The sequence below is a fragment of the Bufo gargarizans genome, chromosome 7 (assembly GCF_014858855.1).
Source record: "Bufo gargarizans isolate SCDJY-AF-19 chromosome 7, ASM1485885v1, whole genome shotgun sequence".
In the NCBI taxonomy this organism is placed as follows: Eukaryota; Metazoa; Chordata; class Amphibia; order Anura; family Bufonidae; genus Bufo; species Bufo gargarizans.
This window is the reverse complement of record NC_058086.1, coordinates 19857359-19884969: the sequence shown is the minus strand read 5'-3', so window position 1 is coordinate 19884969 and position 27611 is coordinate 19857359. Positions and strand designations below refer to the sequence as shown.

The 27611-nt window shown below is 44.4% G+C and overlaps 1 protein-coding gene across 1 annotated transcript in view; it reads right to left on the bottom strand.

The window, feature by feature from the left end:
• The window catches only part of LOC122943726 (inter-alpha-trypsin inhibitor heavy chain H3-like), a 110967-nt gene that overhangs the window by 23116 nt on the left and 60240 nt on the right, over positions 1-27611 (bottom strand). Inside the window, exons 10-14 of the mRNA XM_044301699.1 lie at positions 21697-21822; positions 19784-19965; positions 18265-18450; positions 17853-17992; positions 850-1010 (exon numbers count right to left, since the gene is read on the bottom strand). Of these exons, the coding sequence (XP_044157634.1) occupies positions 850-1010; positions 17853-17992; positions 18265-18450; positions 19784-19965; positions 21697-21822 (795 nt within the window). The remainder of the gene's footprint in view (positions 1-849; positions 1011-17852; positions 17993-18264; positions 18451-19783; positions 19966-21696; positions 21823-27611) is intronic.

Here is a 27611-nt window from a genome sequence, read left to right as displayed (position 1 = left end):
ACTTTTAGCACATCTAAAGCACTGCTGAAAAACATACGTGTTTCAGGCCAAGGTTGCCAAGGTCTGTATTGAGAAGGTTGGCGTGTAATGGGAGCTGCTTCATTAAGCATGGTTTTGAGAGTATGGTTGTAATGATTGGCAGCCAGATCCAGACAAGAGAAGGAAGGGATTAGGGGCAGTGATAACCTGTACGGTGTTGATAAGTTGCTGGGACTTAATAGCGTGCAGGTTTCTGTATGTGTGAAAGATAGGAATGTCATGAGAAGACTGAGAGATCTTTATAGTAAAGGAAAGTCGGTTGCAGTCAGAAAGTGGGAACAATGAGTTGATAAAGTCAGAAATTGAGCAGAAGTAGAAGAACACTAGATCAAGCATATTGCCATCTTTGTGTGTGGCAAAGGAAGTAGGTTGTGAGAGACGTGGTTATTGAAAGAAACTGAGAGGCCGATGAGGAGATAGGATCGACAATGTGGATGTTAAAATTAACTATAATAAGAGTTTGGAATTTGCACAATTCAAAATTGGGAAACCAGCAAAGTCATCCAGGAACATGCTAAGCCGATCATCCATATGTAGTGAATGGGAAGAGAGGAGAAAGGGAATGCCAGTCTCCCCTGGCTGAGGCTTGTTTCCCTGAGATCATAAGAATTTGGCAGTTGAAATGCAACATGCTCAATTCTTATCTCCATAATCTGTCATTCGGGGAGAGTTGGGTGGACACAACAGACATTAGATGGTCGGTCAAAACTGCTGTAGCGAGCATTAAGGAATTAAGGAATTGCCCTGAAAATATAGTATTCTGGTAATTTTTGTACTGAATTTTTATGAATGTCTAAGAATGGTTCATACCGTCCACAAATTTATCAGCAATTAATGTTTCTTCTTCCTTGTCTTTTTCCTCTGGTTTTGTAACTACCATGGATGTTAACGGAGTCACAAACTTAAACTTCAGGGACAGATCAAGTACTTGTGCTGTTAGGTTTGCTTTTTCTGATGGGTCTGCATACCTCCTTAAATGAAATAATTTTAGAGATTGACAGTGGACATGTGTAATCATGTTACCATATCATATCTTGTACAAAAAACAGTCATGCTACTATATATTTTTAAAAATGACCAAATCCCAAAGGGCACTTAGTTAATATAATCTTCCATTTGAAGGCAGCAACTTTTATAACTGGAGGAATAGAATAATATCATTTTGTGGGAAAAGATTTAACACAACTATTCATTTAAATTCCTGTTCATTCCCCATTTATGAGTCGGGTAGGAGGGCTTAATAAATGACAGCCTTTTCTATATCAGTATTCATACGTATACTGAATTTAAGTCCCTGCATCCACTTGAGTGAGCATAATGAGTGAGCATAAATAAACATTATCCTGTGCAAACCACACAAGGGACATAGGTTTTTGGTGGCCCACCTTGTACAGTAATATTTTTACTTGTGCACTGTCTCCACTATTTAAACATTAAAGGAAACCAGTTAGGTCTCTCCTTATACAGGTACTGCAGGAAGGCGCAAGAGTCTGTCATTGACTGAAGGTATGTGTCACCGGGATTCCTGGCCTTGGTGAGGTAAGAGCCGGTAATTTTTAGTGTCAGCGGCAGTTAGTGCTGACTGACACTATTTTAAGAAAATTCACATCCTGGGGTTCTCTGGGAACTAAGAAAATAAAAATACCTAAATATTACTTTATTATAAATATATTCCCAAATACCTTTCATTAGTTATAATGTCTTGTATTGTCTAAGGAGCAATCATTAGGAGAAATAAAATGGCTGCTGTCCCATTAGTACACACAAAACCTGTCCTAATCACACAGAAGGACAATTTACTTCACAACGCTGAGGTCTTATCCTCCTCCTGAATACAGCTGATAAGATCTTTCGCCGAATCCCTGTAGGAATGGCGTTCATGAGGAGACATGAAGTACAGAGAAGACAGACTGTGGTAATGGAGACTGCATACAACTGCTGCTGGTCATTATCCGCCCGCCTCGCTGTAGAGCCGATCCAGGCCGGCTCTTACTGGGAGCAGCCAAAGTGCAGGGTGGGTGGCTTCTCCCCACGTTCCAGGCCGGGTTTTGGTTTGGAATATAAAAACCCAGCCAGCAGTCTCAGCTGTGTGGATTATGTTCCATCTGACAAGGAAGCTGTGGAGTCTCTGTTTTTGAGATCTAAGGACGTGTGCCGTGCTAAAGGGCTGAGAGCTGCATTGCTGGGAAGCAAGCCCCTTAAACCTGTTGTGGACTGCAGCTGACAAAACCGCTGATAAGGCCAATGTTTTTGTTCTGTGGACTTGCCCTGGTGTGAATGAACACCTAGACGGCAAACTGTCATTTCTTTTACGTGTGAATAAACACTTACAGACGTGGACAAAATTGTTGGTACCCTTTGGTCAATGAAAGAAAAAGTCACAATGGTCACAGAAATAACTTTAATCTGACAAAAGTAATAATAAATTAAAATTCTATAAATGTTAACCAATGAAAGTCAGACATTGTTTTTCAACCATGCTTCAACAGAATTATGTAAAAAAATAAACTCATGAAACAGGCATGGACAAAAATGATGGTACCCCTAGAAAACACAGAACATAATGTGACCAAAGGGACATGTTAATTCAAGGTGTGTCCACTAATTAGCATCACAGGTGTCTACAACCTTGTAATCAGCCATTGGGCCTATATATATGGCTCCAGGTAATCACTGTGTTGTTTGGTGATATGGTGTGTACCACACTCGACATGGACCAGAGGAAGCAAAGGAAAGAGCTGTCTCAAGAGATCAGAAAGAAAATTATAGACAAGCATGTTAAAGGTAAAGGCTATAAGACCATCTCCAAGCAACTAGATGTTCCTGTGAGTACAGTTGCACATATTATTCATAAGTTTAAGATCCATGGGACTGTAGCCAACCTCCCTGGACGTGGCCGCAGGAGGAAAATTGATGACAAATCTAAGAGACGGATAATCCGAATGGTAACAAAAGAGCCTAGAAAGACTTCTAAAGAGATTCAAGGTGAACTTCATGCTCAAGGAACATCAGTGTCAGATCGCACCATCCGTCGTTGTTTGAGCCAAAGTGGACTACATGGGAGACGACCAAGGAGGACACCATTGTTGAAAACGAATCATAAAAAAGCAAGACTGGAATATGCCAAACTACATGTTGACAAGCCACAAAGCTTCTGGGAGAATGTCCTGTGGACAGATGAGACAAAAATCGAAGTTTTTGCCAAGGCACATCAGCTGTATGTTCACAGACGAAAAAATGAAGCATATCAAGAAAAGAACACTGTCCCTACTGTGAAACATGGAGGAGGCTCTGTTATGTTCTGGGGCTGCTTTGCTGCGTCTGGCACAGGGTGTCTTGAATCTGTGCAGGGTACAATGAAATCTCAAGACTATCAAGGAATTCTAGAGAGAAATGTACTAGCCAGTGTCAGAAAGCTTGGTCTCAGTCGCAGGTCATGGGTCTTGCAACAGGACAATGACCCAAAACACACCGCTAAAAACACCCAAGAATGGCTAAGAGGAAAAAATTGGACTATTCTAAAGTGGCCTTCTATGAGCCCTGACCTCAATCCTATTGAGCATCTTTGGAAGGAGCTGAAACATGCAGTCTGGAAAAGGCACCCTTCAAACCGGACACAACTGGAGCAGTTTGCTCATGAGTAGAGTTGAGCGAACACCTGGATGTTCGGGTTCGAGAAGTTCGGCCGAACATCCCGGAAATGTTCGGGTTCGGGATCCGAACCCGATCCGAACTTCGTCCCGAACCCGAACCCCATTGAAGTCAATGGGGACCCGAACTTTTCGGCACTAAAAAGGCTGTAAAACAGCCCAGGAAAGAGCTAGAGGGCTGCAAAAGGCAGCAACATGTAGGTAAATCCCCTGCAAACAAATGTGGATAGGGAAATGAATTAAAATAAAAATTAAATAAATAAAAATTAACCAAAATCAATTGGAGAGAGGTTCCATAGCAGAGAATCTGGCTTCCCGTCACCCACCACTGGAACAGTCCATTCTCAGATATTTAGGCCCCGGCACCCAGGCAGAGGAGAGAGGTCCCGTAACAGAGAATCTGTCTTCATGTCAGCAGAGAATTAGTCTGCATGTCATAGCAGAGAATGAGGCTTCACGTCAGCCACCACTGCAACAGTCCATTGGCATATATTTAGGCCCAGCACCCAGGCAGAGGAGGGAGGTCCCGTAACAGAGAATCTGTCTTCATGTCAGCAGAGAATTAGTCTGCATGTCATAGCAGAGAATGAGGCTTCACGTCAGCCACCACTGCAACAGTCCATTGGCATATATTTAGGCCCAGCACACACACAGGCAGAGGAGAGAGGTCCCGTAACAGAGAATCTGGCTTCATGTCAGCAGAGAATCAGTCTGCATGTCATAGCAGAGAATGAGGCTTCACGTCAGCCACCACTGCAACAGTCCATTGGCATATATTTAGGCCCAGCACACACACAGGCAGAGGAGAGAGGTCCCGTAACAGAGAATCTGGCTTCATGTCAGCAGAGAATCAGTCTGCATGTCATAGCAGAGAATCAGGCTTCACGTCAGCCACCACTGCAACAGTCCATTGGCATATATTTAGGCCCAGCACCCAGGCAGAGGAGGGAGGTCCCGTAACAGAGAATCTGTCTTCATGTCAGCAGAGAATTAGTCTGCATGTCATAGCAGAGAATGAGGCTTCACGTCAGCCACCACTGCAACAGTCCATTGGCATATATTTAGGCCCAGCACACACACAGGCAGAGGAGAGAGGTCCCGTAACAGAGAATCTGGCTTCATGTCAGCAGAGAATCAGTCTGCATGTCATAGCAGAGAATGAGGCTTCACGTCACCCACCACTGCAACAGTCCATTGGCATATATTTAGGCCTAGCACACAGGCAGAGCAGAGAGGTCCCGTAACAGACAATCTGGCTTCATGTCAGCAGAGAATCAGTCTGCATGTCATAGCAGAGAATCAGGCTTCACGTCAGCCACCACTGCAACAGTCCATTGTCATAAATTTAGGCCCAGCACCCAGGCAGAGGAGAGAGGTCCCGTAACAGAGAATCTGGCTTCATGTCAGCAGAGAATCAGTCTTCATATCATAGCAGAGAATCAGGCTTCACGTCACCCACCACTGTAAGAGTCAATTTTCATAAATTTAGGCCCAGAACCCAGGCAGAGGAGAAAGGTCCCGTAACAGACAATCTGGCTTCATGTCAGCAGAGAATCAGTCTTCATATCATAGCCTAGAATCAGGCTTCACGTCACCCACCACTGTAAGAGTCAATTTTCATAAATTTAGGCCCAGAACCCAGGCAGAGGAGAAAGGTCCCGTAACAGACAATCTGGCTTCATGTCAGCAGAGAATCAGTCTTCATATCATAGCAGAGAATCAGGCTTCACGTCACCCACCACTGCAACAGTCAATTGTCATAAATTTAGGCCCAGCACCCAGGCAGAGGAGAGAGCTCCCGTAACAGAGGATCTGGCTTCATGTCAGCAGAGAATCAGTCTGCATGTCATAGCAGAGAATGAGGCTTCACGTCACCCACCACTGCAACAGTCCATTGGCATATATTTAGGCCTAGCACACAGGCAGAGCAGAGAGGTCCCGTAACAGACAATCTGGCTTCATGTCAGCAGAGAATCAGTCTGCATGTCATAGCAGAGAATGAGGCTTCACGTCACCCACCACTGCAACAGTCCATTGGCATATATTTAGGCCTAGCACACAGGCAGAGCAGAGAGGTCCCGTAACAGACAATCTGGCTTCATGACAGCAGAGAATCAGTCTGCATGTCATAGCAGAGAATGAGGCTTCACGTCACCCACCACTGCAACAGTCCATTGGCATATATTTAGGCCTAGCACACAGGCAGAGCAGAGAGGTCCCGTAACAGACAATCTGGCTTCATGTCAGCAGAGAATCAGTCTGCATGTCATAGCAGAGAATGAGGCTTCACGTCACCCACCACTGCAACAGTCCATTGGCATATATTTAGGCCTAGCACACAGGCAGAGCAGAGAGGTCCCGTAACAGACAATCTGGCTTCATGACAGCAGAGAATCAGTCTGCATGTCATAGCAGAGAATGAGGCTTCACGTCACCCACCACTGCAACAGTCCATTGGCATATATTTAGGCCTAGCACACAGGCAGAGCAGAGAGGTCCCGTAACAGACAATCTGGCTTCATGTCAGCAGAGAATCAGTCTGCATGTCATAGCAGAGAATGAGGCTTCACGTCACCCACCACTGCAACAGTCCATTGGCATATATTTAGGCCTAGCACACAGGCAGAGCAGAGAGGTCCCGTAACAGACGATCTGGCTTCATGTCAGCAGAGAATCAGTCTGCATGTCATAGCAGAGAATCAGGCTTCACGTCAGCCACCACTGCAACAGTCCATGGTCATAAATTTAGGCCCAGCACCCAGGCAGAGGAGAGAGGTCCCGTAACAGACAATCTGGCTTCATGTCAGCAGAGAATTAGTCTGCATGTCATAGCAGAGAATCAGGCTTCATGTCAGCCACCACTGCAACAGTCCATTGGCATATATTTAGGCCTAGCACACAGGCAGAGGAGAGGTTCATTCAACTTTGGGTAGCATCGCAATATAATGGTAAAATGAAAATAAAAATAGGATTGAATGAGGAAGTGCCCTGGAGTCCAATAATATATGGTTATGGGGAGGTAGTTAATGTCTAATCTGGACAAGGGACGGACAGGTCCTGTGGGATCCATGCCTGGTTCATTTTTATGAACGTCAGCTTGTCCACATTGGCTGTAGACAGGCGGCTGCGTTTGTCTGTAATGACGCCCCCTGCCGTGCTGAATACACGTTCAGACAAAACGCTGGCTGCCGGGCAGGCCAGCACCTCCAAGGCATAAAAGGCTAGCTCTGGCCACGTGGACAATTTAGAGACCCAGAAGTTGAATGGGGCCGAACCATCAGTCAGTACGTGGAGGGGTGTGCACACGTACTGTTCCACCATGTTAGTGAAATGTTGCCTCCTGCTAACACGTTGCGTATCAGGTGGTGGTGCAGTTAGCTGTGGCGTGTTGACAAAAGTTTTCCACATCTCTGCCATGCTAACCCTGCCCTCAGAGGAGCTGGCCGTGACACAGCTGCCTTGGCGACCTCTTGCTCCTCCTCTGCCTTGGCCTTGGGCTTCCACTTGTTCCCCTGTGACATTTGGGAATGCTCTCAGTAGCGCGTCTACCAACGTGCGCTTGTACTCGCGCATCTTCCTATCACGCTCCAGTGCAGGAAGTAAGGTGGGCACATTGTCTTTGTAGCGTGGATCCAGCAGGGTGGCAACCCAGTAGTCCGCACAGGTTAAAATGTGGGCAACTCTGCTGTCGTTGCGCAGGCACTGCAGCATGTAGTCGCTCATGTGTGCCAGGCTGCCCAGGGGTAAGGACAAGCTGTCCTCTGTGGGAGGCGTATCGTCATCGTCCTGCCTTTCCCCCCAGCCACGCACCAGTGATGGACCCGAGCTGCGTTGGGTGCCACCCCGCTGTGACCATGCTTCATCCTCATCCTCCTCCACCTCCTCCTCATCCTCGTCCTCCTCGTCCTCCAGTAGTGGGCCCTGGCTGGCCACATTTGTACCTGGCCTCTGCTGTTGCAAAAAACCTCCCTCTGAGTCACTTCGAAGAGACTGGCCTGAAAGTGCTAAAAATGACCCCTCTTCCTCATCCTCCTCCTCCTCCTCCTGGGCCACCTCCTGTTCCATCATCGCCCTAAGTGTTTTCTCAAGGAGACATAGAAGTGGTATTGTAACGCTGATAACGGTGTCATCGCCACTGGCCATGTTGGTGGAGTACTCGAAACAGCGCAACAGGGCACACAGGTCTCGCATGGAGGCCCAGTCATTGGTGGTGAAGTGGTGCTGTTCTGTAGTGCGACTGACCCGTGCGTGCTGCAGCTGAAACTCCACTATGGCCTGCTGCTGCTCGCACAGTCTGTCCAGCATGTGCAAGGTGGAGTTCCACCTGGTGGGCACGTCGCATATGAGGCGGTGAGCGGGAAGGCCGAAGTTACGCTGTAGCGCAGACAGGCGAGCAGCGGCAGGATGTGAACGCCGGAAGCGCGAACAGACGGCCCGCACTTTATGCAGCAGCTCTGACATGTCGGGGTAGTTGTGAATGAACTTCTGCACCACCAAATTCAGCACATGCGCCAAGCAAGGGATGTGCGTCAAATTGGCTAGTCCCAGAGCTGCAACGAGATTTCGCCCATTATCACACACCACCAGGCCGGGCTTGTGGCTCACCGGCAGCAACCACTCGTCGGTCTGTTGTTCAATACCCCGCCACAACTCCTGTGCGGTGTGGGGCCTGTCCCCCAAACATATGAGTTTCAGAATGGCCTGCTGACGTTTACCCCGGGCTGTGCTGAAGTTGGTGGTGAAGGTGTGTGGCTGACTGGATGAGCAGGTGGAAGAAGAGGAGGAGGAAGCCGAGAAGGAGGAGGTGGCAACAGGAGGCAAAGAATGTTGCCCTGCGATCCTTGGCGGCGGCAGGACGTGCGCCAAACAGCTCTCCGCCTGGGGCCCAGCTGCCACTACATTTACCCAGTGTGCAGTTAGGGAGATATAGCGTCCCTGGCCGTGCTTACTGGTCCACGTATCTGTGGTTAGGTGGACCTTGCTACAGATGGCGTTGCGCAGTGCACACTTGATTTTATCGGATACTTGGTTGTGCAGGGAAGGCACGGCTCTCTTGGAGAAGTAGTGCCGGCTGGGAACAACATACTGTGGGACAGCAAGCGACATGAGCTGTTTGAAGCTGTCTGTGTCCACCAGCCTAAATGACAGCATTTCATAGGCCAGTAGTTTAGAAATGCTGGCATTCAGGGCCAGGGATCGAGGGTGGCTAGGTGGGAATTTACGCTTTCTATCAAATGTTTGTGAGATGGAGAGCTGAACGCTGGCGTGTGACATGGTTGAGACGCTTGGTGACGGAGGTGGTGGTGGTGGTGTTGGTGGTACATCCCCTGTTTGCTGGGCGGCAGGTGCCAACGTTCCTCCAGAGGCGGAGGAAGAGGCCGAGGCGGCAGCAGCAGAATAGGCCGAGGCGGCAGCAGCAGAAGAGGTAGCAGGGGGAGCCTGAGTGACTTCCTTGGTTTTAAGGTGTTTACTCCACTGCAGTTCATGCTTTGCATGCAGGTGCCTGGTCATGCAGGTTGTGCTCAGGTTCAGAACGTTAATGCCTCGCTTCAGGCTCTGATGGCACAGCGTGCAAACCACTCGGGTCTTGTCGTCAGCACATTGTTTGAAGAAGTGCCATGCCAGGGAACTCCTTGAAGCTGCCTTTGGGGTGCTCGGTCCCAGATGGCGGCGGTCAGTAGCAGGCGGAGTCTCTTGGCGGCGGGTGTTCTGCTTTTGCCCACTGCTCCCTCTTTTGCTACGCTGTTGGCTCGGTCTCACCACTGCCTCTTCCTCCGAACTGTGAAAGTCAGTGGCACGACCTTCATTCCATGTGGGGTCTAGGACCTCATCGTCCCCTGCATCGTCTTCCACCCAGTCTTGATCCCTGACCTCCTGTTCAGTCTGCACACTGCAGAAAGACGCAGCAGTTGGCACCTGTGTTTCGTCATCATCAGAGACATGCTGAGGTGGTATTCCCATGTCCTCATCATCAGGAAACATAAGTGGTTGTGCGTCAGTGCATTCTATGTCTTTCACCGCTGGGGAAGGGCTAGGTGGATGCCCTTGGGAAACCCTGCCAGCGGAGTCTTCAAACAGCATAAGAGACTGCTGCATAACTTGAGGCTGAGACAGTTTCCCTGGTATGCATGGGGGTGATGTGACAGACTGATGGGGTTGGTTTTCAGGCGCCATCTGTGCGCTTTCTGCAGAAGACTGGGTGGGAGATAATGTGAACGTGCTGGATCCACTGTCGGCCACCCAATTGACTAATGCCTGTACCTGCTCAGGCCTTACCATCCTTAGAACGGCATTGGGCCCCACCATATATCGCTGTAAATTCTGGCGGCTACTGGGACCTGAGGTAGTTGGTACACTAGGACGTGTGGATGTGGCAGAACGGCCACGTCCTCTCCCAGCACCAGAGGGTCCACTAACACCACCACGACCATGTCCACGTCCGCGTCCCTTACTAGATGTTTTTCTCATTGTTATGGTTCACCACAACAACAAATATATTATTTGGCCCAATGTATTGTATTCAAATTCAGCGGGATATAAATTTGAGGCCTAGTATTTAGGCGCTGGGTGACCGGTATGGATTTAGTGACAGAATTAGACTTGGAAATGCACAGAAGCGTGTGTGTGAAGTTATTCTGAATGACCCTATGTGCACCTTCAATATTATATACCCTTTTAGGGATAGATTTCAAATAGCTCTGATATAGCAGAAACCACTAAATTATGAAATTGCTAAATTGGGAATTGTACTTCAACCCAGAACAAAAAATGTGCTTTGACGGACACTAAATATCTTGCCCAGCAACAACAGTACACCGGTGGGTAACGAGAGATTTAGAGGGAATTAAATTTGAGGCCTAGTATTTAGGCGCTGGGTCACCGGTATGGATTTAGTGACAGAATTAGACTTGGAAATACACAGTAGCGGGTGTGTGTGAACTTATTCTGAATGACCCTATGTGCACCTTCAATATTATATACCCTTTTAGGGATAGATTTCAAATAGCTCTGATATAGCAGAAACCACTAAATTATGAAATTGCTAAATTGGGAATTGTACTTCAACCCAGAACAAAAAATGTGCTTTGACGGACACTAAATATCTTGCCCAGCAACAACAGTACAGCGGTGGGTAACGAGAGATTTAGAGGGATTTAAATTTGAGGCCTAGTATTTAGGCGCTGGGTCACCGGTATGGATTTAGTGACAGAATTAGACTTGGAAATGCACAGAAGCGTGTGTGTGAAGTTATTCTGAATGACCCTATGTGCACCTTCAATATTATATACCCTTTTAGGGATAGATTTCAAATAGCTCTGATATAGCAGAAACCACTAAATTATGAAATTGCTAAATTGGGAATTGTACTTCAACCCAGAACAAAAAATGTGCTTTGACGGACACTAAATATCTTGCCCAGCAACAACAGTACACCGGTGGGTAACGAGAGATTTAGAGGGAATTAATTTGAGGCCTAGTATTTAGGCGCTGGGTCACCGGTATGGATTTAGTGACAGAATTAGACTTGGAAATACACAGTAGCGGGTGTGTGTGAAGTTATTCTGAATGACCCTATGTGCACCTTCAATATTATATACCCTTTTAGGGATAGATTTCAAATAGCTCTGATATAGCAGAAACCACTAAATTATGAAATTGCTAAATTGGGAATTGTACTTCAACCCAGAACAAAAAATGTGCTTTGACGGACACTAAATATCTTGCCCAGCAACAACAGTACAGCGGTGGGTAACGAGAGATTTAGAGGGAATTAAATTTGAGGCCTAGTATTTAGGCGCTGGGTCACCGGTATGGATTTAGTGACAGAATTAGACTTGGAAATGCACAGAAGCGTGTGTGTGAAGTTATTCTGAATGACCCTATGTGCACCTTCAATATTATATACCCTTTTAGGGATAGATTTCAAATAGCTCTGATATAGCAGAAACCACTAAATTATGAAATTGCTAAATTGGGAATTGTACTTCAACCCAGAACAAAAAATGTGCTTTGACGGACACTAAATATCTTGCCCAGCAACAACAGTACAGCGGTGGGTAACGAGAGATTTAGAGGGATTTAAATTTGAGGCCTAGTATTTAGGCGCTGGGTCACCGGTATGGATTTAGTGACAGAATTAGACTTGGAAATGCACAGAAGCGTGTGTGTGAAGTTATTCTGAATGACCCTATGTGCACCTTCAATATTATATACCCTTTTAGGGATAGATTTCAAATAGCTCTGATATAGCAGAAACCACTAAATTATGAAATTGCTAAATTGGGAATTGTACTTCAACCCAGAACAAAAAATGTGCTTTGACGGACACTAAATATCTTGCCCAGCAACAACAGTACAGCGGTGGGTAACGAGAGATTTAGAGGGATTTAAATTTGAGGCCTAGTATTTAGGCGCTGGGTGACCGGTATGGATTTAGTGACAGAATTAGACTTGGAAATGCACAGAAGCGTGTGTGTGAAGTTATTCTGAATGACCCTATGTGCACCTTCAATATTATATACCCTTTTAGGGATAGATTTCAAATAGCTCTGATATAGCAGAAACCACTAAATTATGAAATTGCTAAATTGGGAATTGTACTTCAACCCAGAACAAAAAATGTGCTTTGACGGACACTAAATATCTTGCCCAGCAACAACAGTACAGCGGTGGGTAACGAGAGATTTAGAGGGATTTAAATTTGAGGCCTAGTATTTAGGCGCTGGGTCACCGGTATGGATTTAGTGACAGAATTAGACTTGGAAATGCACAGAAGCGTGTGTGTGAAGTTATTCTGAATGACCCTATGTGCACCTTCAATATTATATACCCTTTTAGGGATAGATTTCAAATAGCTCTGATATAGCAGAAACCACTAAATTATGAAATTGCTAAATTGGGAATTGTACTTCAACCCAGAACAAAAAATGTGCTTTGACGGACACTAAATATCTTGCCCAGCAACAACAGTACAGTGGTGGGTAACGAGAGATTTAGAGGGATTTAAATTTGAGGCCTAGTATTTAGGCGCTGGGTCACCGGTATGGATTTAGTGACAGAATTAGACTTGGAAATGCACAGAAGCGTGTGTGTGAAGTTATTCTGAATGACCCTATGTGCACCTTCAATATTATATACCCTTTTAGGGATAGATTTCAAATAGCTCTGATATAGCAGAAACCACTAAATTATGAAATTGCTAAATTGGGAATTGTACTTCAACCCAGAACAAAAAATGTGCTTTGACGGACACTAAATATCTTGCCCAGCAACAACAGTACACCGGTGGGTAACGAGAGATTTAGAGGGAATTAAATTTGAGGCCTAGTATTTAGGCGCTGGGTCACCGGTATGGATTTAGTGACAGAATTAGACTTGGAAATACACAGTAGCGGGTGTGTGTGAAGTTATTCTGAATGACCCTATGTGCACCTTCAATATTATATACCCTTTTAGGGATAGATTTCAAATAGCTCTGATATAGCAGAAACCACTAAATTATGAAATTGCTAAATTGGGAATTGTACTTCAACCCAGAACAAAAAATGTGCTTTGACGGACACTAAATATCTTGCCCAGCAACAACAGTACAGCGGTGGGTAACGAGAGATTTAGAGGGAATTAAATTTGAGGCCTAGTATTTAGGCGCTGGGTCACCGGTATGGATTTAGTGACAGAATTAGACTTGGAAATACACAGTAGCGGGTGTGTGTGAAGTTATTCTGAATGACCCTATGTGCACCTTCAATATTATATACCCTTTTTGGGATAGATTTCAAATAGCTCTGATATAGCAGGAACCACTAAATTATGAAATTGCTAAATTGGGAATTGTACTTCAACCCAGAACAAAAAATGTGCTTTGACGGGCACTAAATAACTTTCCCAGCTACAACAGGACAACGGTAACGAGAGATTTAGAGGGATTTAAATTTGAGGCCTAGTATTTAGGCGCTGGGTGACAGGTATGGGTTTAGTGACAGAATTAGACTTGGAAATACACAGTAGCGGGTGTGTGTGAAGTTATTCTGAATGACCCTATGTGCACCTTCAATATTATATACCCTTTTTGGGATAGATTTCAAATAGCTCTGATATAGCAGAAACCACTAAATTATGAAATTGCTAAATTGGGAATTGTACTTCAACCCAGAACAAAAAATGTGCTTTGACGGACACTAAATATCTTGCCCAGCAACAACAGTACAGCGGTGGGTAACGAGAGATTTAGAGGGAATTAAATTTGAGGCCTAGTATTTAGGCGCTGGGTCACCGGTATGGATTTAGTGACAGAATTAGACTTGGAAATACACAGTAGCGGGTGTGTGTGAAGTTACTCTGAATGACCCTATGTGCACCTTCAATATTATATACCCTTTTTGGGATAGATTTCAAAGAGCTCTGATATAGCAGGAACCACTAAATTATGAAATTGCTAAATTGAGAATTGTATTTCAACCCAGAACAAGAAATGTGCTTGAACGGACACTAAATAACTCGCCCAGCTACAGCACTAGGGACAGATTTAGCTGGATATAAATTTGAGGCCTAGTATTTAGGCGCTGGGTGACCGGTATGGATTTAGTGACAGAATTAGACTGGGATATGGCCAAAAAATGAACAGACTATTGCTGGTTAAATGCACTTGGTGTGACAGCTTCACCCTGATGTAGGCTTTAGCCAAAAAACAACCACACCATTGAGGGTTAAATGCACTTGGTGACAGGCGCAGCTTGCCCCTGATTTTGTATATGGCCAAAAAATGAACAGACTATTGCTGGTTAAATGCACTTGGTGTGACAGCTTCACCCTGATGTAGGCTTTAGCCAAAAAACAACCACACCATTGAGGGTTAAATGCACTTGGTGACAGGCGCAGCTTGCCCCTGATTTTGTATATGGCCAAAAAATGAACAGACTATTGCTGGTTAAATGCACTTGGTGTGACAGCTTCACCCTGATGTAGGCTTTAGCCAAAAAACAACCACACCATTGAGGGTTAAATGCACTTGGTGACAGGCGCAGCTTGCCCCTGATTTTGTATATGGCCAAAAAATGAACAGACTATTGCTGGTTAAATGCACTTGGTGTGACAGCTTCACCCTGATGTAGGCTTTAGCCAAAAAACAACCACACCATTGAGGGTTAAATGCACTTGGTCGCAGCTTGTGCTGGCGCACCACAAGACACAAAATGGCCGCCGATCACCCCAGAAAAATGAGACTGACAAACGGTCTGTGCAGCCTAAAAACAGTGAGCAATTGAGGATCAGCAGCTCAATGATCCACAGCTGCAGATCGATCAGTTAATCAAGTCCTTTGGAGGAGTTAATCTGCCTAATCTCGCCCTACTGTCGCAGCCGCAACCTCTCCCTACGCTAATCAGAGCAGAGTGACGGGCGGCGCTATGTGACTCCAGCTTAAATAGAGGCTGGGTCACATGGTGCTCTGGCCAATCACAGCCATGCCAATAGTAGGCATGGCTGTGATGGCCTCTTGGGGCAAGTAGTATGACGCTTGTTGATTGGCTGCTTTGCAGCCTTTCAAAAAGCGCCAAGAAAGCGTCACAAAAGCGCCAAGAAAGCGACGAACACCGAACCCGAACCCGGACTTTTACGAAAATGTCCGGGTTCGGGTCCGTGTCACGGACACCCCAAAATTCGGTACGAACCCGAACTATACAGTTCGAGTTCGCTCATCCCTACTCATGAGGAGTGGGCCAAAATACCTGCTGAGAGGTGCAGATGTCTCATTGACAGTTACAGGAAGCGTTTGATTGCAGTGATTGCCTCAAAAGGTTGCGCAACAAAATATTAAGTTAGGGGTACCATCATTTTTGTCCATGCCTGTTTCATGAGTTTATTTTTTTACATAATTCTGTTGAAGCATGGTTGAAAAACAATGTCTGACTTTCATTGGTTAACATTTATAGAATTTTAATTTATTATTACTTTTGTCAGATTAAAGTTATTTCTGTGACCATTGTGACTTTTTCTTTCATTGACCAAAGGGTACCAACAATTTTGTCCACGTCTGTAACTGTTTAAGTTAAAAACGTTGTTTTTGCCTCTATACTGCGTCCGCTAATCTGCCTACCAGAGCCAATCCCCACAGTACCTCAATAGAAATGGCAAGGAAAAAGTTTGACAGGAGATACGCTTAACCCAGAAGTAAATAATTGCACTATATTTCAGCCAACACTTGTTTAACTCACTGTACTTGATGGGGAGGAAGCAAGACAGCTTAATTATTTGTTCCCTGCACCTCTTGTGCTAAGAAAGCCTCTTGATGGATATCCCCAGCTGTCTGATAGATGAATAATCCAGACTTCACTGCTGTGGGCATGAACTTTATTACCTCAAAACATATTACAGGGACATCCAAAAATTCCCTTCATCAGGAGCAGTTAAAAAGATTTTCCAGTTTTGCTATTTTAGCATCAATTGACAGGAAACAACACATGTTCACACTTACTAATAGTGATTGTTTATCTGTAATGCTCCATTTTCCTGCACTCCATCGTGGTCATGTGACAACTATCCTAATGACATTATGTCTACATCTGAGGTGTGGCAAGTCTAGTAAGGCTCTGCCCTGTAGACACAACATCAGTGACCTTGCCTCTCAGGGATGTGTTCTGCTCATTATCCTGGACCCTGTCCTGTAGATGCGATGTCAGCAATATTTCTGTGTCTTAGGATGACAACAGGCTTGTATCCAGGGCTGCCATCAGGAATTTCAGGGTGCCTCCCCTCCATTTTATTATGCTGTTTACCAATCCCCATAAATAATATGTTCACTATATTGCATGGTTATTATGCTTACAAGGATATACATTTTTTTGTGATATTTAATAAAAAAAATACTGTAAGGCATAAAAAATCCCATCTTTACTGTGGAGTTTTTCTATAGATGAGTAGATAAGGCAGATGTTTACTGTATAGTAAGTTATGGCAGGAAAATAAAATTTTTACTTTCCATCTTTTTTTCTTTTATAGTAAGTTAGAATTTTCTACAAAAAATAAAAAATAACAAAGCAAAAACCATTACAGTTTCAGTAACATACTTAGTATGAAATAATAGCATTTGGTATCCCTGTAATTAAAATAAGCTGTGCAATATAGTGATCACATTATTCATGCTGATTGGTAAATAGCACAGTTTTTTCCCCCCTTCATTTCAGTAATATACTATTTATATAGTTGAACTTAGTGTTAGGTTCCCGTCTTACAGATCGCCTTGACATGCGGCAGACGGGCTCAAATAATTTTGTATAAAATGATTTGCCAAGCATCTCTAATTTATAAGCGTAGCATAAGCAATAGAATTCATTTTTGTACTTTATTTGGTTTGCAGAGTGCTATTGCATTGTATGCTTTATACTATTTACTGTATATAGTGTTATGCCTGTGAAAATAGCTTTTAAACCACTGAAAATTCAGCCTTTGCAACAAAGCAGGTCTGTAGTGTACTGGTAACTCTTCTGCCTGCCATACAAAAGGTTGGGTGCTGATGAAGATCTGTTAAACAACTTCTTTATTAAAAGTCTGTGGAGGAATTTATCAAAGACCAGTGATTTACATAGGTCTATGACTTCCCCATGAGCTGCTGGAGGCTGTACATAATGTCTGACAAGGCTCACGCCTTGTCATAAATTAGGGGCAGCTCCGGCAGTCTGTGTGCCTAAACTAAAATCTGTATGTGTAGATTTCAGTCTTCTTACCAGTCTTTTACCTTATTGTTAGTAAATGTGCCCCTTTGTAAAACTGTATTTGCTGCTCTTGTTTGCCATTTGGGCTCAGCCGCACCTGTTACTTGAAAATTCATTTGTGGTCTGGCTATGTAGCTGAACCAGACCTATGAAATTTATTGAAAGTCAAATCTTAGTACAGACACTCCTCAAGGCAGATCGTTTCTCTAGTGCCCACCCCATGCACCCCCTCTCCCTCACCCTGGAGTGTTTATCATGGGTTACTCCTGACTCCATTCTTCAAGTCAAGGCTCACAGGACTACTACTCTGGACCCTCTGGAATGTTCCAGAATATTCCGTTATCTGGCCTTCTCCATCTATTTTTTTTGGTTCCCAATCTAGAGGATAACTGCTTTCAAACACAAGGAACTGTTAGATTTTGAAAAATGTAAACTATTTGACCGTTACACATACCGTTTCTCCAACAACTGCTGTATGGTTAGATATGCCCAGAGTCTCTCTGTAAAGTCACCAAAGATGTATTTCTGTTGTTTGCTCACATCATCCTCGCTTTGAAGGTGAATATTTTCAGTGTATTTCACAGATTTATCTGCCTATTTATAACATGAAGAGGTTTTATTTTCACGAGGAAATAAAAATGACCAAGTAAAACTATGTAGTATTCTGTCAGTATCATATCTATATATGCAATGAATAGAGAGCTCTTAAAGACACCGGCTATATGAGCCCTAATTAGACGTAACCCTGTGAGCGGGTGCCCTTTCTGGCATGGCCACTTCTAAACTTATACCTCTTGGTTCCAATAGGACAACCAGCCATGTTAAAAATAACAAGGCCACAATAACCACACACAGTTTGCACTTACCCCCTCTGCCTTTACATCCACAGTAAATGAATTCAAGTCATTATCTGTTACACGTCCGGCGACTACAATTTCACTCCCTTCAAAGTAATGTTTGAAGTTGTTCTGAGTGAGGTCAGCGATAGCATTCTCAGGATATTGCATTTCTATGTCAATCAATGTTGGATTTGCAATTTCATTATAAAATCCCTAAAGTGCAAAAATTAAAAAAGGAAAGGAAAGAATGAGCATGTGCACATATACATGTTACTGCTATATGATGTACATTGCTTAGGCTAATTTCACACTAGCGTTTTTTGCGGATCCGTCATGGATCTGCAAAAACGCTTCCGTTACAATAATACAACCGCGTGCCTCCGTCATGAACGGATCTGGTTGTATTATGTCTTCTATAGCCATGACGGATCCATCTTGAACACCATGGAAAGTCAATGGGGGACTGATCCATTTTCTATTGTGCCAGAGAAAACGGATCCATCCCCATTGGCTTACATTGTGTGCCAGGATCTGTTTGGCGCTGCAGGCAACGTTTTGTTGTCCGCCTCCAGAGCGGAATAGAGACTGAACGGAGGCAAACTGATGCATTCTTAGTGGATCCTTTTCCATTCAGAATGCATTAGGGCAAAACTGATCCGTTTTGGATCGCTTGTGAGAGCCTTGAACGGATCTCACAAACGGAAACCTAAACGCTAGTGTGAAAGTAGCCTTACACACACCTATATACACACAAAAAAGCTCTACATGGGATTTTTTTTACTTTTTCACATGGCTGTATATCAATATTTGCCAAATTAGTAAGCAGGTAAAAAAAAAAAAGTTACAAGCTATAGGTAACAACTATAAATGTCAGATGGTCAGGGGTGGACTGGCCATAGACCCTACAGGGACATTTTCCAGTGGGCCAACGCCCAGCGGGCTGCCGAAGCCACCCTCACAGCTGCCGGTTGGGTAGCGATCTGATGCTCTGAGCATTAATTAATGCTTGGAACATCTGTTACTTATGCACCTGGCTGTCATAAGAAAGTGGCCTCTTCCATTCAACTGTATTGATAGGGTTGAATGCTGTGGCAGGGGCGGAAGTATTTTTTTGTTCTGCACTATGTATTTGGTTTTGCTAGGGCAGTATTTTGTGTTTCACTACAGTATTGCTGGCCCTGCCTACTTATATTGGCCCTGCCTTCTGTCAATTTGGACCTGTCTACAAAATGGGGCCGCTTTTAGGGGTTTATTTTAGGGCCACTTTAGTTTCCAGTCCACTCTTGTATATGGTCCCACCCTCTGGGACCACATCTATCTTGAAAAAGGGGCCTCTCCATTCACTTCTCCAGGAGTTCTGAAAACAGTAGAGTAAGCACACTTGGTTATTTTCTGAACTCCATAAGGTGGGACCCACATCTATCAGAGATTTCTGCGATATCCTTTAAGTGTATGGCAACATGTTTAAGAAAACAACAACTTGAATGAAACACCACTGACATGTATAACATGTATAATATAAATTATAAACATTACAAAACATTACCTGCAACTGCAAGTCTGCATCCGAGTCTTCATATATGCGACGGGCGATTCCTGAATTTTCCAGTGCCAACTTCTCCAGAAAAGCATAATCAACTCCACTGCCAAAACCAAGACTGTACAGGGTGTATTTACCCTGAATGGCTTTCTTTGCATTCTCTTGGATTTTTGAAGGGTTTGCTTCACCTAAGAGCCAATAAAATATTTACACATTTTATTGTGCATTTCTGAAAGAGGTAATATGTTCTACGGTGCAGGTAAGTTGTAAACTGCAAGCAAACATCAAATCTTGCACCCATGCAGTAGATCTCACCAACAATGTTAACTTTTAGCCAACATATATTTACAACAGCTGATCCTGAAGCCTGCAATGCCCCAGGAGATGCAAAATCGCATACACACAGCCCTGTGCCATGGCCATTGCCAACAGCCCTCGATACAGTACAGGGCATAGATCAGGCACCTGATCACCAGAAAAACGAATCACAGCAATTAACGTGGCAGCACATATCCTGCCTCTTCTCATTATTCACTTTAGTGTAAAGTAAGGAAGAGAGATACACTGCCAGAAGTAGAAATATTACACTAGCCCAGATTTACTAATCCTGTAGATGACATAAACTGGCTATCTAGAACTGCACCAGATGTATCACAGGGGCTCAGCCTGGATGATAAATCTGGAGCAGGGATAGACCCTTTCTATGACTCTATGCCAATTATTGGTTGGCTTACTGTGAGAGATCTTTACACCAGATGCGGCACATTTTTTGAGTAAATGGTGCATCTTAAGCCCCTCACCCTTTCACACGAGGTTCCACCCCTTCCCACCCCTTGTCGAGCATGTCGGGGAAAAAGTGTACAAATCACAGCTCTGCAACTTTTTGTATGTGAGCTACATTCAACTTACAGCGATGGTCGGCACCGGCAGACAATTCAAAAATATAGAGGAGAGACATTTTGAGTGTAGAGAAACAAAAAACATGAAATTGAAAAAATTTGCTGATAAATATTTCAGTGCGAAATTTGACACTATCCAAGGTAATTAAACAGCGCTCACCTACCCGCCGCCTGGGATGCATGGAGATGCCTGAGACACGGCATGCTTGAATAACTCAAAACAAAGAAAATTGGAATCAGCTTCCCATTAAAGCAGTAACCTTTATTTCTCAAGTGGTAAAAACTCCCATATACATATACACTCTAATCTACGCGTTTCGGATCGAAACTTTAAGATCCTTACTCATGAGTAAGGACCTTAATGTTTCAATCCGAAACGCGTAGATGAGAGTGTAAATGTATATGGGAGTTTACCGCTTGACAAATAAAGGTTACTGCTTTTAATGGGAAGCGGGATTCCAATTTTCTGTGTTTGGAGAAATTTGACACTAGTATTATACCATAGAATTTGTCTCTGTTTGGTGGTAAATCCAGGATAGGTCTGAAACAATCGCCAGTACATATGGTCATAACCCAGGACTACCATGGCAAGCCTCACAGAAGGGGGTCACGAGCCATGTGTAGCTTGGGGACCACTGCCCTAGATGTGCCACATTGCACATCCACTTTTTAGACTTTTTGAGCAGGCACATTAGTAAATCTTGGCCATTGTATTTTTAGGTTTTTATTTGAGAGCAGTCACTCAAAAGCAGAGGAGAGGGTTTGGGGACCATTCAGTGCACAGAGCCCCGGACACTTCATAATTAATGGGTGCTCAGGAGACATTTTGGATTGTTGCACAAGGTAAATAAAAAAAAAAAAAAAAATTGTAAAAATGATTATGATTACATCCACATAGATATGTTTTAAGGCTTTATCTAGTGCTGTTAGCAGTGTTTAGGGGTCAAAGCTGCGGACAGACTCCAAATAATATATCCTGTTATTAGCTAAAATAACCTACCGGTACATTGTTTTTCTTACCTGTGTTGGCTTCACCATCTGTGAGGAGGACAATTAAGGAAACACTTCTCTCAGGAACAGTTTTAGTCTCGTGTGCTGTATTTAAAAACTGAACCGCTTTCAGGACAGGGTCATTAATGTTTGTCACTATAATAAAATTACATATTTTTAAAGTTATTTATAATGTATGTGATCAACATTTACAGCAGAACATGTAAGTTACCGAAATTAATGAAACATAAGAAAATACAGTATGTGTCAAGTAACTTTTTGGGAAATCAAGGATTTATTAGTTCATTTAACTCATGGCCCATAAGTGAAAATAATTCAAAGAGCCCAACCTCTATCTATATTTCAGGTGCTATCTGCGACTTCTACCCACTCAGGCCAGGTCTAAAATTGTGATAATACCGAGTGTTGGGGGCACACTCAACATAACTTGGAGTGCAGCAACAGTTTTAACACAATCATAGCCAGAACCAAGAAAACCGCAATAAGACTGCAAAATTAAATGCAAACACACACAAACACTTTAAAAATTGTACACAATAGAAAGTGTGACGGTAAAAATAAGACCAGGCATGGACAAAAAGCTCACCATAGCCCATGAATAAGGACCAAGCATGTGAAGTCAGTGACGGTACAAAATCAAATCAAATTACAGAATTTTAATCATAATGCAACATCAATGAATATAAGACAATACCTGCAAATGAAAAAAGCCCTGAACTAAAAGGTGAGCATTGTCAAGAAAACTGCCCCACGCGTATCGCTGTGAATACCCTGAGGAAGCTGGGTATGCTCATTCCTGTAGCAACACTAGTTGCATGTGGAATTCCAGTGAGGGAGATGCAATGGATACACCTTTAGGTAATTTATTGAATGTATCTTGAGAAATGCTCAAAAAGGTCAGCTCTGTGATGTTTACAACCATAGATAACTTCATATGTAAATAAGGAGCTTAAAGTCAAGGGTTAAGCAGCCTTGAAGCTTGCAGTCAAGCTTGCTGCACCCCCTTCCTGCCCATTTGCGTTTGATTGATGGGTTTTTTTTTTTCTTCAAGCGCAATTGCCCAGGAGATCTTACACCTGTATGCACACTGCTCTGCCCACTATGGGCAGAGGCACTCATGTTAACAGTGCACATGAGCAGGCCCGGCACTGAACGGTGCTCGCATGAGATCTAAACCAGAGGAGGATGAAGAAGGAGAGGAGGGTGAGCCAAAGGAATCCAAGGGGAGCGGTTATCTGGGTACATCAGACAGGGGCCTTGGAACTTGTGGCCATAACGCCGCCCCTGGGCACTTGCAGGCCCTAATTTAAATATCGTTATAATGTGTTTTTTCTGCTTGTGGACAAGTGAAAGAAACAATACAGGTACTATTTTTATGTGGGGCAACTGTGCAAATAGTGATATGAACGGTCTAAAATACTCAAAGTGTAACACCCCAGAGTTGTGTTACTAAACTCTTTTAAACCTGCTTAAATCTCCTAAGAGCCTTAACTTTGTCACCTGATGTAATTTTACATTATATCCTCACAACTGTGCATTATAAACCATGTTATGTGTATATTGCTGTAATTTCCATGTTCACCAGCAGGGGGCAGCAATGTTCTGGCAAGGACTTAGGTTCAGTTTAGTATTTCTAAGCTGGAATAGTTCATTGCAGTTTAGCTCCCCCCCCCCCCCCCCCCCCCTCTGTGCCCACATCCTGCAGCATGGGGAGGGAAGGAAATTAGGGTCAGTGTGCCAGCCACCCCTGTTGGAGAAGGCTGTGTGTTAGTCTTCAGGAGTCCCCCTGCATAGGTAACCAAGCCAGGATCTTGTCTCAGCTGAGACATTGATCACCATCCCCAGCCTGAGCCCTGCAGCCTCGGCTGGATGAAGCATGCAGACAACTCCAGTTCCAGGAAGAAAACATACCCTGTGAATATAATTGTGAGTAAAGTCCAGAGACCCAGGAGAAGCCATATTCCTCCTCAGCCAGTCATTTCCCAGACAGTAGAAGATAGAGAGTGCAGAAGCCAAATTCCTGCCACAGTATAGAGCTACAAAGCAGACGTCCTTTCCTGTAAGCTCCAGGTAAATGAGAGAGCAGAAGATAAATTCCTGCCAACCATTGCCAATACCTGCTGGGACCTAAGACTAAAGCTGTATCTTGCTTGAATAAAAGTTACAATCAGTAAAGACAAACTTCACCAAAGATCTGGATCTCAATTTCTATTGCAAAATCCCTCTATTATTCCTACTATCACAATTGAGCCAGGATCCAGGACTCCAGCCGTACCCAGGTAGCAGACACCATTGACACCATTATCACCACCATACAGAGACATTATAGGCAATCACACCACTCTGGCATTCCTAACCTGGGACGTGCATTATAACACCTTGGAGGGCCCTGTGATTGTACCCTGCGCACGCTGCAATTGGTGTCATGAACAAACTAGACTATCGCCTACACCTGACCCAGCCATTGCATAATTTGGCGTCAGAGTGCATACCCCGGTCCAGCTCACTGCATTTTTGGCATCACTGGAACAGGATTGAATCGAATTGTGTGCCTATCTTTGCCATAACCGGATCCAACTGTGTGCCAACAGAACCGGATCCAATTGTGTGACTTAACAGGATCAAATTGCATGCTTAACACTGCTACAATGTCACGGATGGTGTTGAAGAAAGCTGGAACTTATAAATAAACATGCGACTGGTTTGATCCCAAACTAAGGAGCATATGGGTGAGCCCTATAAAACCCCTAGAGCTCTCCCTGACTGCTATGCCCATGCAAAGATCTTTATGGTAGACGATTGCATGCCCACGTACCTAATACTGTGTGACACCTGAAAACCCTATAATAGTGAGGGGACATGACCACCGGCTCCCTGCACTTAATATGGACGGAGTCAGGGTCACCTAGAATCAAGCCAGCAAGGAAACACAAATAAAGGAAAAAGACTTATCTGAGGAATCAGCAGCAGCAGCCTCCAGCAGTGAACACAATCCAGGAAGTAGTATAAACCGCAAAGTGAGGCAGTATGGGAGGGAATATAAAGGGAGGCAATTAGTGTAAATAGGTGACAGCTGGGAGAAGGAAAGGAGATGACAAAGTGAACACAAAACAAAGAACTTCATGCAAAAGGTAGAGAAAAACGTCTGCCAGACCTTCTCAGAGAACTGGCGGTGACAGTACCCCTCCCTCTACGGGTGGACTCCGGACACTCAGAGCCCACCTTCTCAGGATGAGACCTATGGAAAGCCTTGATGAGGCGAGTGGCCTGAATGTCCGCCACTGAGACCCACATCCTCTCCTCAGGACCATAACCCTCCCAATGAACGAGGTACTGGAGAGAACTGCGGATAATGCGAGAATCCACAATCCTAGAGACCTGAAATTCAAGATTACCATCAACAACAATCGGAGGACGAGGCAAAGAGCAGGGTACAGTGGGTTGGACATAAGTTTTTAATAGGGACCTGTGAAAAACATTATGGATCTTCCAAGTCTGAGGAAGATCAAGACGGAAGGCAATGGGATTGATGACGGACAAGATCTTGTAAGGCCCAATAAACTTAGGACCCAACTTCCAGGAGGGAATCTTCAGTTTGATATTCTTTGTAGACAACCACACCAGATCACCCACATTCAGGTCCAGACCAGGCACACTTTTATTATCCGCCACTTTCATCTCTCACTCATCCTCTTCAGATTACCCTGAATCTTTTGCCAAATAAATGACAAAGACGAGGAAAATCTCTCCTCATCAGGTAAACCAGAAGACCCCTCTCCAGAGAATGTCCCAAACTGCGGATGAAACCCATATGCACCAAAAAATGGGGACTTATCAGAGGACTCCTGGCGGTGGTTATTTAAAGCAAACTCAGCAAGGGACAAAAAAGAATACCAATCCTCCTGATTCTCCGCCACAAAACAGCGCAGATATGTTTCCAGATTCTGATTGACGCGTTCGGTCTGACCATTCGACTGCGGGTGAGAAGCAGAAGAGAACGACAACCAAACCCGCAAGCAAGAACAGAAGGCCTTCCAGAATCTGGAAACAAATTGCGTGCCCATATCAGAAACGATGTCTGAAGGAATGCCATGCAATTTAACAATGTGATCAACAAACGCTTTTGCCAGCGTCTTAGCATTGGGTAACCCAGGAAAGGGAATGAAATGCGCCATTTTGCTAAAACGGTCCACTACTACCAGAATCACAGTCTTCCCCGGGGAACGAGGCAGGTCCACAATGAAGTCCATGGACAGATGCGTCCAAGGACGCAAAGAAATGGGTAACGGGAGGAGAGAACCCGATGGCTGTGAATGAGGGACCTTGGCACGAGCGCAGGTCTCACAGGCTGCCACAAAACCCTCAACCGCCTTACGAAGAGTCGACCACCAGAATCTCCAAGCAATGAGATCCACTGTGGCTCTACTCCTCGGGTGCCCAGCAAGGACAGTATCGTGGTGCTCCTTAAAAACCTTGTGTCGCAAAGCGAGAGGCACAAACAACCTCCCAGGAGGACAAAGATCAGAGGCTCTGCCTGGGCTGCCTGAATCTCTGCCTCCAAATCAGGATAAAGAGCAGAGACGACCACCTCTTCAGCCAAAATGGGACCCGGGTCTTCAAAGTTCCCCCCTCCCGGAAAACAACGTGACAGGGCATCCGCCTTCACATTTTTAACCCCAGGGCGGAACGTAACAACAAAATTAAACCTAGAAAAGAACAAAGACCATCTGGCCTGTCTTGGGTTCAGACGCTTGGCCGATTCCAAGTAGGCCAGATTCTTATGGTCTGTAAACACGGTAATATGGTGTCTGGCTCCCTCTAACCAATGGCGCCATTCCTCAAAAACTAATTTGATGGCCAACAACTCCCTATCTCCCACATCATAATTTCTCTCTGCAGAGGATAGTTTCATTGAGAAAAAGGCACACGGTCGCCATTTGGCAGGAGAGGGACCCTGAGATAAGACCGCACCCACACCCACCTCAGAAGCGTCCACCTCAACATTAAAAGGTAGAGACATCAGGTTGTACCAAAATGGGAGCGGAAGAAAAAGTCTCTTTGATACTAGAAAAGGCTTTAAGCGCATCTACTGACCATGAAGAAAAATCTACCCCCTTTTTAGCCATATCAGTGAGTGGCTTAAAGGGAGTCTGTCGCCTCCATATGGCCATATACAATGCTTACATGGCTCTATAGCAAACCTATATAAGATTCTAATGGTACCTTTGTTCTTTTCTTTAGACTTGCACAAGCAGGAAAAACGAAGTTTAATTCATATGCAAATGAGGACTCGCAAGTGCCCAGGGGCGGCGTTCAGTGTGTAGGTGCCCAGGCTGCTTTGCCTTCTTTTCACTTTACTCCTCCCAGCCTCTTCCTTTGCCCGCCCTCCAAGTCTCTTGCCTCATCGATAGGGCAAAGGCAGAGATGGAGAGGAGTAAAGTGAAAAGAAGGCAGAGCAGAATTACAGGGAGCTTGCATATTTGCTTGTTCCACTACTCCATTCACGCTTTTATATCATCACTTGATTTAACAAAAGGACAAGCAAAAACAAGATGGTCACTTTTACCACAGTAGTAACATAATTTATGTAATCTCCTAAAGTTTCTCCTATCAGAACGAAAAGATATCTGACCTAACTGCATGGGTTCCTCCCCTACCCCAGAGTTATAAGTAATATCACCTTGGGCAGCAGGTGAGACAAAACCACACGCAGAAGGGATCCCTTGCACGGAGGGACCCTTACACCTCTCTCTGATACTTCTATCCAACCGTATAGCCAAAGACATTGCATTCTCTAGAGTATCCGGGTACTCATGAAAAGCCAGGGCATCTTTCAACCTTTCAGATAACCCCTGACAAAACTGACTACGTAACGCAGGGTCGTTCCACCCCGACTCAATAGCCCATCTCCTAAACTCTATGCA